This window comes from Anomaloglossus baeobatrachus, chromosome 8 (genome assembly GCF_048569485.1).
Source record: "Anomaloglossus baeobatrachus isolate aAnoBae1 chromosome 8, aAnoBae1.hap1, whole genome shotgun sequence".
In the NCBI taxonomy this organism is placed as follows: Eukaryota; Metazoa; Chordata; class Amphibia; order Anura; family Aromobatidae; genus Anomaloglossus; species Anomaloglossus baeobatrachus.
In genome coordinates this window covers 151248208-151261365 of record NC_134360.1, presented here as the reverse complement: position 1 = coordinate 151261365, position 13158 = coordinate 151248208, and the positions used below count along the sequence as shown (strand labels likewise).

At 44.4% G+C, this 13158-nt stretch overlaps 1 protein-coding gene across 1 annotated transcript in view; it reads right to left on the bottom strand.

The window, feature by feature from the left end:
* LOC142250051 (complement factor H-related protein 4-like) overlaps positions 1-13158 on the bottom strand; it is a 605766-nt gene that overhangs the window by 306670 nt on the left and 285938 nt on the right. The window contains exon 5 of the mRNA XM_075322112.1: positions 4467-4649. Within this exon, the coding sequence (XP_075178227.1) occupies positions 4467-4649 (183 nt within the window). The remainder of the gene's footprint in view (positions 1-4466; positions 4650-13158) is intronic.

Below are 13158 nucleotides of genomic sequence, written 5' to 3'. Positions count from 1 at the left end.
TTAGAAACTTAATTTATTAAACTCCTTGGCATGTTATGCCCTGTTGCTGAACCTACCAATTTTTTTTTAAAATAAGCTGTTGGGAGCTGTTCGGAGTACCTTGTGATGCTGTGCTCCATGGTGTCTGAACCATTATCTCCAGAGGGAACTGAATTTATTAAACTCCTTGGCATGTTATGTCCTGTTGCTTATCCTACCAATTTTTTTAAAAAAAGCTGTTGGGAGTACCTTCTAATGCTTTGCTACATGGTGTCTAAACCATTACACCCTAAGGGAACTGAACGTATTAAACTCCTTGGCATGTTATGCCCTGTTGCTTATCCTACCAATTTTTAAAAAATAAGCTGTTGGGAGCTGTTGGGAGTACCTTGTGATGCTGTGCTCCATGGTGTCTGAACCATTATTCCCTGAGGGAACTGAATTCCTCAAATTCCTGACGTCACAAACAGGATACGAGCAGGACCCACTTACCTGGGTGACGTGCGCCTTGAAAGTCCAAACCGCGAGTCAAGAATTCCGTTTCCCACTAATTCCGCCATCTTTGGTTCCAAAACGCCGTCTTCTCGACCAAAAGCGCACGAAGAAGAAGCCTTGCCCTTCGTCCTGAGAGTCTGCCCGGAACTGGAAATTCCCAGAGGGCCACAGCACAGCAGTGAGTGGTGAGCGAAAACCAAGGGGGAATGCGAGAATGTCCTGCTCCGGCCGCAGGAGCTGCGGCACCTAGGGCTGAGGCGGTCACGCCCATCATGCCGATCACCTTACCCTACGTGCCTGGCGCTGCCTGGCTCCCACAGTATGATGGCCAACCCGATGCACTACAGGGGTTTAAGCGGAACATCTGCAATGTCCTTGACATGTACGCCCTGACAGGTCGCCAACGAGTGTCTGTGGTACTCGGTCAGCTGACAGGCATTGCTGAGTTAGAAGTAGAGACATAGACTGAGGAGGACCGGGTCTCGGTACCCGCCATCTTTAAACTGCTGGGAGCTGCATTTGAGACCCGAATCGAAGCTGAGCTGAAGATGAGATTCTCAGTATTAGAGATTATGCCCTGAGACTGCGAGCGGCGTTATGGACTCTGAAACTGATCAACGACATCAGTGAGCCAGAGGGGAACAAGATGCTTGTGGAGCAGTTCCTGCAGGGCCTGGGATCAGTGGAAGACCGTAAGCAGCTCCGGCTGTGGGCCCTGGAACAATCCACCTTAGGCGGGCTTTGTACACTACGACATCGCAGGTGCGATGTCGGTGGGGTCAAATTGAAAGTGACGCACATCCGTCATCGCTCTCGATATCGTAGTGTGTAAATCCTTTCTGATATGATTAACGAGCGCAAAAGCACCAAAATCGTATCATCGGTGTAGCGTCGGTCATTTCCATAATTTCGGAAGGACCGATGTTATGATGTTGTTCCACGTTCCTGCGGCAGCACACATCGCTGTGTGTGAAGCCGCAGGAGCGAGGAACATCTCCTACCTGCGTCCTGCGGCTCACGCCGGCTATACGGAAGGACAGAGGTGGGTGGGATGTTTACGTCCCTCTCATCTCCGCCCCTCCACATCTATTGGCCGCCTGCCGTGTGATGTCGCTATGACGCCACACGACCCGCTCCCTTAATAAGGAGGCGGGTCGCCAGCCAGAGCGACGTCGCAGGGCAGGTGAGGGCATGTGAAGCTGCCATAGCGATAATGTTTGCTACGGCAGCTATCACAAGACATCGCAGCTGCTTCGGGGCGAGGACTATCGTGCTCGACATCGCAAGCATCGGCTTGCGATGTCGTAGTGTGCAAAGTGCCCCTTAGACTTTGCTATCCTGAAGGAGCGGGCAATCAAAGCCCTGCAGCCCCCGGAGGCTCCTGACTCTCCACTTCCGTCCTGGCAACTCGGCACCTCTCCATTGCATGTAAAGCCCCCTGCCTTAGCACTGCCGGAGCCAACCCCTCCGGTAGTGCCCATAGGCGGAACCAGCGATTTGTCTTCACAGGTACAGCAGCTGAGTAGTGACGTCACAAGGATCTTAGAGGCAATGTAACTCAAGTCAAAGGCCACCCCGTCAAGAGAGATCCAACTAGCTGACTGTCCGGAGGATGTCCATTGGATGAGGAAAAGGACCCCGGCGTATAAAGGATGGAACAGCAACCGGTATGGACAACCTGTTTGTTATAAGTGTAATAAGACCGGCCATTATGCACGGAGCTGTCGTTTAAACGGGCAACCTCAGGGGCCAAGGGCCAATCCCCAGGAATAAACTCTCAAGGCCCAGAAGACTGGCGAGAGCGGTATGTAGGGGGACAGTCCATCGTTTCCATCACCCTGGATGGGATCCCGACCTCTACACTCCGGAGTGAGATGATTATATGGTGCAGGGCAGCTGTAGGCTCCTGTGGACAAGATTACCAGGCAGTGGTAGAGCCCCTGCCCTCTGAGCATTGGCCAACGGTATTAACGGCCAGGGGGGAAGTCGATGTCCAGAAGGGGAGGGTTCCCGTGCGAGTGTTGAATTGTAGGGAAGTGGAGGTTACATTGCCTAGGTATGCCACCATTGTCAAGTTGTTTGTAGTAAACACAGATGCCATCCAGGCGGCCAGTTCCCCAAACCTGTCAGATCAGTCTCCCAGCGACAGCCCTCAGGGACCCCTAGAAAAGTGGTACCAGGAGTTACACGTGGACACCGACTGCACACCTGCACACCACAAACAAAGGGTCTACAGGGTTGTCCAAGAGTACGAGCAGGTCTTTAGTAAGCATCCACTGGATTTTGGGCGGATAAGGGGAGTACAACATCACATACCCACAGGCGCTCACCCACCTATCAAAGAGAGGTATAAGCCCATACCACTTGCCCATTATCAGTGTGCTAAGGATATGCTCAGAAGCATGAAGGAAGCTGGGGCAATCCGTGATAGTTACAGCCCCTGGGCAGCCCCTCTGGTACTGGTGAAGAAGGACGGCACTATGAGGATGTGTGTGGATTACAGACAAATCAATAAGATCAGGTATAAAGATGCCTACCCCTTACCCCGCATTGAGGAATCATTTGCTGCCCTAAAGTCTGCTACTTATTTTTCTACTCTTGATTAGAGATGAGCCACCACCCTAATGTTCGAGTTCGGTTTGTCGAACTTGGGGTGTGTTCGTCGAACATTGGTCGAACACCTTCGAATACCATTGAAAACAATGGCAGGCAAACATAAACACATACAAACATGCACAAACACGAACACACACACACACACACACATATTCTGCTCACCTTACCTTCCATTCCATCGCTGGCCTCCTGGGACTTGCAGTTCGCTGGTAAAAAATGGGTATCGGGTAACCATCGTGACCGATGCCAGAACGTCCACTGCCAGAGTGCTGACGTCAAAGGCAGGAGCTGCTTGCCTCTGATTGGCCAGCACGCTGACTTTCAGTAGCATCTGACAGAGGAAGTTCCTCCCTTGTCGTGATGGTTACCCGATACACATCCTGTAGCAGGTAACCATCGCGACGAGGGAGGAACTTCCTGTCAAATGCTACTCAAAGGCAGCACGCTGGTCAATTAGAGGCAAGCGGCTCCTGCCTTTGACGTCAGCGCCCCATTGCCCCGTCACAGTTGTCAAGAGGCCCAGGATGGTGACCCTGCAATCAAGCTGGTAAAAGCATTGCTAACCCGGGCTGGTTCCATCCTCGAGCCGGGCCCCCCATTAGAAGCAAAGAAGTTGTGGCAGGACAGGAGTCGGCTATATCTTCACCGAGGCAAATTGTGCAGAAGTCTATCCAATCCCAAGACACATGAAAGAATCTGCCAGATTGTGATACCCCAAGCATATGTCCTGGTAGTCCTGGAAGCGTACCACGATGGATCAGGGCACTTTGGATGGAAGAAGTTGGAGATGTTGCTGAGAAGTTGCTTCTACTGGATAGGGATGAGAGATTCCATAGAAGCCTGGCGTAGGAACTGCAGTCCCTGCACCTTGAGGAGGCAAGATGGCACCAGTCAGTGAGCACCACTCCAACCGATTTGACTTTGTATGTGCTGCAAAATTTATTGTGCAGTACAGAATGATTATGGACCATTCTTTTAATACCATAATCTGTCTATTCAGAGTTCCACCTCTGTACATCACTTTCTGACATTTCATTGTTGTTCTCCCTACCAAAACATGCAAAGTTAAACAGCGCTGATATCATGTACTATGCACTTAGTGATCAGTCGAAGTAGTAAACCAAGGTCTCTGATTCATGGATTCTGTATAACTGACAAACTGACGAATAGGAGGCATCGCACAATCATAAAGCAAGATCCGACTTGTATTGTTATGTGTGGCTAAAAATAAATCCTTTCAACCTGGCGTTGATACTTCTCTCACAGATTAGAGCTGGGTCCTTGAAAAATGTTTCATTTGCAGATCTTAACGACACCAGGTAACACCTCGATTTATATAACCTTATATAGCCTACAAAATAAGTAATTGTACTTACCAGAACATTTCGCTGCACTAAATTCTCCATCAGGAAGACATGTTCTAACTCCACTCCTTTGTCTATCTGGTGTATGGTAATTAGATAGGCAAGTATATTGCACGTCTTCTCCTTCCAGAATTATTGTTTTTATATTATAATTTCTAGAATTTTCAACATAAGCCTTCTCGGAGGAACATCGTCCTGTAAGATGCAAAGACTTTTTATATGAGTCACTTTTGTTTTTTAGGTATTTTTATATTATGGCAATCACACCCTGTGTTCCATCCATCATTAGCGCATGTTCAGATGGGGAATTTTTGTAGCAGAATTTTTGCAGCTGTCACATTCATTTGAGTGTTGATTGCAGAGAACTGGGGGCATAAGTATAATCAGCAGAGAGATTGCAAATAATCCTTTGAGTCTAGAGTCTAGAGGGGGGGAAAAGGTCCTGTTGACCCATAAGAAAAGACTATTATAGACCTGTGATAATTGGGGCTTCAGGTTACATACCTCCCAACCGTCCTGCTTTGAGAACTCTTCCCGCAGATCATAGCTCTTATCCCAGCTCCTCCCCTTAGTTTAGTGAATAAATTAACTAAGTACAGTGCATAAATTAAATTCTCATCTCATTTGGTTTACCAGGCTAGGACATAAAGTCATGAACTCCATGTCCGTAGGCAGCAGCACTACCATTGAGCCACTGCCTGAACTAAGAAGCATAGGAGGATTTAGTAATCTGGACCTGTATTGCAGGCAGAGAAGCCAGAAGCAGATTATTCAGTTACATAGAGAGACACATATACTGCATCTCCATGTAGCTGAAGGAAAAGTCAGATTCTTTTGTTCCATAAAACTACAATAAAGAAATGAAAAAAAATCAAAACATATATATGCTTTTTTTTCACCCCACTTGGAATCAAACCAGCAAGTTTCAACCATGCTCCAGCAGCCCTCCTAGCTCTTGAGCCACCTTGTTTGATGATGGCAGAGGGAGATTTTATATACATGAACCTGCATTGCAGCCTCTGCTTACATAGGACAGACTGGACATAGAGCTCCATTGTAAAGAGCAGCATCTCTATGTCCTGTATTCTAGAGGGAGAGGAAAAGAGATTTTTTTCCTTCTATTTAGAACAATTAAAATAATGTAATTTTAATTGTGCTCTTTTATAAAATTAATAAACATCACAAATCAGCAAACAACATGGACATATTTGGTGTCCCTGTAATTTTAACGATCTGAACAACGGAGAGATCAGATTATTTATGGGGATAGGTAAATAGCGTAAAAACATGACACAATTGATTATTTTTCTCTATTGAATCCATAAAAATGTAATAAAAATGTAATGCTGAGGCCATGTTCTCATATAGCGTAAATGCTGCGTTTTTTGTCCAAGTGTCCGCACCACACAACGCAATAACAATCCTCTCTGATTATTGTCTGTTTGCTGCATTTTTTATGTGTTTTCCCAGATATTTGATACATGTTTGGAGCAGATGTGAATCCGGGTTTCTAATGCTTTCATAATAATGAAAAGATTTGATTCTACATTTAAAATGTAAGAACATTTTTTTTTCTCTCGTGTTTTTTTTCAGGCTCCACAAAGAAGCCAATAGAGAAAAAAACCCTCAAACTGCACAGTTCAGCAGCGTCTTTAGACACCGAGGGTGGAGATTTCATGACATGTCATCCATTTTGCTTAGTTATTTAGTCCGTGTTGATATGTAGTGGAAATGCTGCATTTTTTTTGCTGGTTTTTTTTGCACATATATTCTGCTGTGTTTAACTATCCAATCAAAGTGGATGTGATTTCAGGAAAAGACTCAGCTGAAATCTGCGGTCTTTGTGGTTTCTTTATTCTGTAGAGATTTCTATGTGGAGCTTAAAAAAATGCATTGAGAAAACTGCAGTAAGGCTATGTGTCCACGTTGCTTTTTACCTGCTTTTTTGCTGCTTTTTCAACTGCATCATTTAATGCGAAAATGGATGTGTTCTGCTTTTCAAGCAAAGTCTATGGGAATTTGGGTTTCTTGTCCGCACTATGCTGTTCAAAACGCAAATGGCAAAAACAATTGACATGTTGCTTCTTTGAAAAGCAGAGTTTTTGCCCAAATTTTTGCCACAAAAAGGCACCTTTTTGAACAGCATAATGTGCACAAGAAACCCAAATTCCCATAGACTATGCTTGAGAAGCAGAACACATCCACTTTGGCATTAAACACTGCAGTTGAAAAAGCAGTAAAATAGCAGGTAAAAAGCAGGTAAAAAGCAACGTGGACACATAGCCTAAAGCGAGATTTACACACTGCGATATCGGTCCCGATATCGCTAGTGTGGGTAGCCGCCCCCATCTGTTGCGCGACACGGGCAAATCGCTGCCCATGCCGCACAACATAGCCCAGACCCGTCACACATACTTACCTGCCCGGCGACGTCGCTGTGACCGGCGAACCGCCTCCTTTCTAAGGGGGCGGTCCTTGCGGCATCACAGCGACGTCACTGAGCGGCCGCCCAATAGCAGCGGAGGGGCGGAGCTGAGCGGGACGTAACATCCCGCCCACCTCCTTCCTTCCGCATAGCGGCCGGGAGGCAGGTAAGGAGAGCTTCCTCGTTCCTGCGGCGTCACACGGAGCGATGTGTGCTGCCGCAGGAACGAGGAACAACCTCGTTACTGCTGCAGTAACGATTTTTGAGAATGGACCGCCATGTCACCGATGAGCGATTTTTGCACGTTTTTGCAACGATGCAAAATTGCTCATCGGTGTCACACGCAACGGCATCGCTAATGCGGCCAGATGTGCGTCACCAATTCCGTGACCCCAACGAGTTCGCATTAGCGATGTCGTAGCGTGTAAAGAGCCCTTTAGGCTAGGGCCCCACTTTGCTTTTTACCTGCTTTTTCAACTGCAGCATTTAGGCTATGTGCCCACGGTGCGTTTTTTCATGCGTTTCTGCAACGTTTTCAACTGCACCTTTTTAGTGCCAAAATGGCTGCGTTTTGATTTCCCAGCAAAGTCTATGGGAAATAGGGTTTTCCTGTGCCCACCATGCATTTGAAAACGCAGCGTCAAATTTGCATATTTTTTGGCAAAAACCATGCAAAGCAGCATGTCAATTGTTTTTGCCATTTGAGGTGTGTTTAGATAACATAGAAGTCAATGAGAAACAGGGAGTAACCAAGAAACATCAAAATTCCAGCGTTTTACCTGCTTTTTAGGTGCACAAAACATGCGTTTTGGACTAACAAAACGCATGCTTTTTGGCCATCAACAAAATGATTTCATATGTCCCTTTACACACACACATAATCACACAATTAAATTAATGAAAAATAAGAAGTTATTGCAATTTTTTAAATAAATTGTATATTACCGCTATAATTTAATGAAATATGTCTATTTTCATGATTAATTCATTATATTAAGATGTTTGGGGTTTTTTTCTCTTTTTTCACTGTGTTTGACAGATTAAACTTTATTTAGCAGTGTCCTGATGTTCAAAACGCATCTGTCAAAACGCAGGTGGAAAAGTATGCAAAAAGCGCTAAAAACGCACCAAAAACGCGGTAAATACGCATGCGTTTTTAGCACTATTTTGTGGCCAAAAGCAACTTTGACAAAATCAATTACTGCCAGAGGGTGCGTTTAGAAATGCAAGGACCTCAACGCAACGTGGGCACATAGCCTTAATGCCAAAATGGATGTGTTCTGCTTTTCAAGCAAAGTCTATGGGAATTTGGGTTTCTTGTCCGCACTATGCAGTTCAAAAAGGTGCCTTTTTGTGGCAGAACTTTGGTCAAAAACTCAGCTTTGCAGTTCAAAACCCAAATGGCAAAAGCAACTGACATGTCAATTGTTTTTGCCATTTGAGTTTTGAACTGCAAAGCTGAGTTTTTGCCTAACTTTCTGCCACAAAAAGGCTGCAGTTTGAACTGCATAGTGCGGTTTAGAAAACCAAATTCCCATAGACTTTGCTTGAAAAGCAGAACACATCCATTTTGGCATTAAACGCTGCAGTTGAAAAAGCAGGTAAAAAGCAGGTAAAAAGCAAAGTGGGGCCCTAGCCTTAGGCCCTGTGCACAAAGTGTAGTTTTTGCTGCATTTTTGTTGAAGTTTTGGGCGCAGTTTGTTGCCTTAAGGGTGCTTTACACGCTGCGACATCGCTACCGATATATCGTCGGGGTCACGTCGTTAGTGACGCACATCCGACACCGGTAGCGACATTGCAGCGTGTAACACTAATGAGCGACGATCAACGATCGCAAAATCATTCAAAAATGGTGATCGTTGACACGTCGTTCCTTTCCTTGATATCACTGCTGCCACAGGTATAATGTTGTACGTCGTTCCTGCGGCATCACACATCGCTATGTGTGACACCGCAGGAGCGAGGAACATCTCCTTACCTACGTCCACCAGCAATGTGGAAGGAAGGAGGTGACGGGATGTTACATCCCGCTCATCTCCGCCCCTCCGCTTCTATTGGCTAGCCGCTTAGTGACGCCACAGTGATGTCGCTATGACGCCGAACATACCTCCCCCTTGGGGGAGGGATTGTTCTGCGGTCACAGCGACGTCGTTGACAAGGTATGTGCATGTGACGCTGCCGTAGCAATAATGTTCTCTACGGCAGCGAGCACCAAATGTCGCACGAACGACGGGGGCGGGTGCTATCGCGCTCGACATCGCTAGCAATCGCTAGCGATGTCACAGCGTGTAAAGCACCCTTTAAACTCCATGTATAACCTTCACAAGCAAAATCTATGAGAATTCAGAAATGCTGTGTGCACGTTGCTTCTTTTTTTGCCTGCGGTTTTGATGTAGAAAAAAGAAGCAGCATGTCACTTTTTGCATTTTCCCTGTGTTATTCCATTGAATGTAGTGAAAATCGCAGGCAAAAATGCACCAAAACATGGCAAAAACGCATGCGTTTTTTGATTAGTTTTTCAGCCAGAGGGTACGTTTTTTGCTGAAGAAACAAAAGGGAGGTGTGAGCACATAGCCTTAATTTTATAAGTGCAGAATCAAAGATTTTTTGTACAATAAAAACACATAAAAACAGAGATTCACATCTGCACAAAACCATTAAATAATGGAGAAAGGGCATAAAAAATGCTGCAAAATGGAATAATCAGAGAAGATTGTTATTGTATCATTTCTTGCAGACACCTGCAGAAAAAAACCCATCGGATTCATGTAACATGTGAACTCAGATTTACAGACACAAAATAGCTACATGTGTAAAGAAATGCTTATATACCGTAAATATGAGAATGTTCTGGCAGCTATGACTATGAATGAACAGTCAGGGATATCTGCTGAATGACCCTTACTGCTAATTGGGTGTGGCCAGGTACGTGGTCAAATCCGCCATAGCGCGTTCAGCAGAATTTGTCCTTTCTGTTCTTCAAAATTTGAGAAGTTTGAGGTTATGCCACTGCAGATACACATGCACATGCTGCTGTATTAATCCCTGTTAGATACATGTAATGGACATTTTAGTTACAGAAATGCCAACAATGTAATTGGTTATCTGGTATTCTAGGATACCACGTGAAAATGTGTTGGGCTCACTTAGGTAATAGTGACTATAACAAGAAGTTTTTAAATAATAAGATGTTTATTTGAGGAGCTAAAGAAACTCTAAACTTTAGAAAGACTAAAGGGTACTTTACATGCTGCGACATCGCTAGCGATCTCGTTAGCGATGTGAAATTCTAGATCGCAATGTGCGATCTTTTGGGATCGCACATGCCTAAAATGACCTATGTGCGATCTCAAAAGATCGCACTTGCGATCTAGAATTTCACATCGCTAATGAGATCGCTAGCGATGTCGCAGTGTGTAAAGTACTCTTATATCTCAGATGCTTAGATAAACAAAGACAATATGTCTAAAAATGAAAGTACACAAAGCTAATCAGGTATAAAACCATGAACAGGTGTAAACATAGTGCCCTCTATAGGAATAAGCACGTTAGAAATAAGGAAAAATCCGAAAATCCACTGTCTTTATAGATCTGTAAAATGGTGCAATAACTGATAGAAAGCGCAGAAAGTAATTAATTTACCTTTAAAGGCAATTTTTAGTTTTTGTGCTTTGTTTTTTCCTAGCCATCTGTCAAAAGCCATAACCTTTTTATATTCAGTCGACATAAACGTATGAAAGCTTGTTTTTTGCCTGATTATTTGTAGTTATGATACACATTTTTCATTTGATGGTATAATGTACTGAAATATGGGAGAGAATCCAAATGTGAGGGAAAAAAATGCCATTTCAGCATTGCTTTTTGGGTTTAATTATTACAAAGTTCATTGTATGGTAAAAAAAAGATCACAAAACATGATTGTCCACGTCAGTCCAATTAGAGAGATACAAAACATGCATCAATTTTTTTCCTATTTATGTAATTTGAAAAAATCTGAATATTGCAAAAATATTCGCCCCAAAATTATTTGCTGCATGTTGCCATTTTGAAAGACCAGTAACTTTTTAATTTTTCTGCTTATGCTTATTGAGCTGATGTTTTGTGGACATACAATTCTTTGATTGCCTATTATTACATTACATAGGGAGGTGAGGTTATTTGTAATGAGAGAGCACTGCCATGCTCGCGTGCTTGGTACTAGTAATGAATAGTTGGACTTTTCGACGGGTTCGACTTGTATACCGAGTATAATGGAAGTAAATGGGGAACTTGAGCATTTTTCTTGAAAATCTTCCAGAAAAGTACCTGAGTTTTCCATTGACTTAAGGGCACTTTAGACGCTGCGATATCGCTATCGATATTGCTAGCGAGTGTATCCGCCCCCGTCGGTTGTGTGTCACGGGCAAATCGCTGGCGGTGGCGCACAACATCGCTTACACCCGTCATACGGACTTACCTTCCCTGCGACGTCGCTGTTGCCGGCGAACCGCCTCCTTTCTAAGGGGGCAGTTCATGCGGCGTCACAGCGACATCACACGGCAGCCGTCTAATAGAAGCGGAGGGGCGGATATGAGCGGGCGGAATATCCCTCCCACCTCCTTCCTTCTGTTTTGCCGGTAGACGCAGGTAAGGAGATGTTCGTCGTTCCTGCGATGTCACAAATAGTGCTGTGTGATGCCGCAGGAACGACGAACAGCAAGCGGCATGCACCACCAACGATATTATGAAAAGGAGCGATGTGTCAACGATCAACGATTTTTGACGTTTTTGCAATCGTTGATCGTCACTCCTAGCTGTCACACACTACGATGTCGCTAACGACGCCGGATGTGCGTCACAAACACCATGACCCCGACAATATATATTGTTAGCGATGTCGCAGTGTGTAAAGCCCCCTTTACATTATACTCAGTACATGAATCGAGCTATTCATTATGAGTACCGAGCACCCGAGCATGGCAGTGCTCACTGAACACTAGCATTTAGTTTTTTGGAAATTTAATTTTCTTTTTATTTACAACAATCACTTATCAGGTTAACTAATTCTATTTTTTAATAGATCAGACTTTTATTAACTCGGTCATAGCAGATATGTTTAATTTTGTTTAATAATATTTTTCTATTTTTCCTTTTTTTTAAAGATTGACAGCGGCATTGAAATGTTTAAATGGTTAACAACTGTGGCTGTAACTCTGCTTTGGTCGCGGTTGGTAGAGACAAATGATGGCTTTATAATATAGCCGGTCTCGGCCACGTATGATGCGAGCGCAGCTCCTGAGCCCTTTCTATATTTGAGGACTCTGAATTGCAGCATGCATTAGTTTCTTCAATTAATCAGATGACAATCGCACATTCAAGTCTCTGGGTGCGCAAAAAGTCACATACCATAAGGAGCCAAAATCTAGGATGCGATTTTTATGGCTGCATTGCATTTTTCTACTATAGGAAATTGTAAATTGTTTTGTAAATGATTGATAACTAGTGATGGGTGGACCCAGATCCACATGATTTCATAGGTGCCCGGGTGCCGGACCTGGATCTGGGATTCCAGATGTTTGACCCAGATTCAGCACTCGATAAATTAAAAATAATAAAGGAAAAATAAAGAAAGTAAGAATGAAGTGAGCACTTCATACTTACCGAGGCTCCATTGCGTCTGTAAACTGCTTCCCCATGGCTGTACACTGCTCCTGCGGCCTCCCTAGGCTGCTCATCATTGTTCATTCCTATGCACTGCTTTCCCTGCAAACTGGCCATCCTGGCGTCTGTGATTGGTTGAAGTGAGCATACAAGATAAGGCAGAAAAGGGGTTAATGCTGCGCATCAGCCAAATGAAGACGTATAATGTTGATGAAGATGAGTATTCTTTTATTTCATAGGTCTACGCGTTTCAAGGTGACAACCTCTTCCTCAGGACCAATGCATCTTGTTGTTGATGCATTGGTCCTGAGGAAGAGGTTGTCACCTTGAAACGCGTAGACCTATGAAATAAAAGAATACTCATCTTCATCAACATTATACGTCTTCATTTGGCTGATGCGCAGCATTAACCCCTTTTCTGCCTTATCTTGTATGCTCATCCACGTGGGGCTGCAGCAGACGCCATTATCTCATGCGCACTAGTGGTTGTGACTGTCACAACTGATCCAGGTGAGTGTATATTTTCCAGGTATACCCCACTGATCACTTTGGTGTTACACTATCAGCGCTCCTTATTTTCAGATCTATTGGTTGAAGTGAGACATGCTCCCGGCCTGTGTGACAGCGTTTGACTGTTTG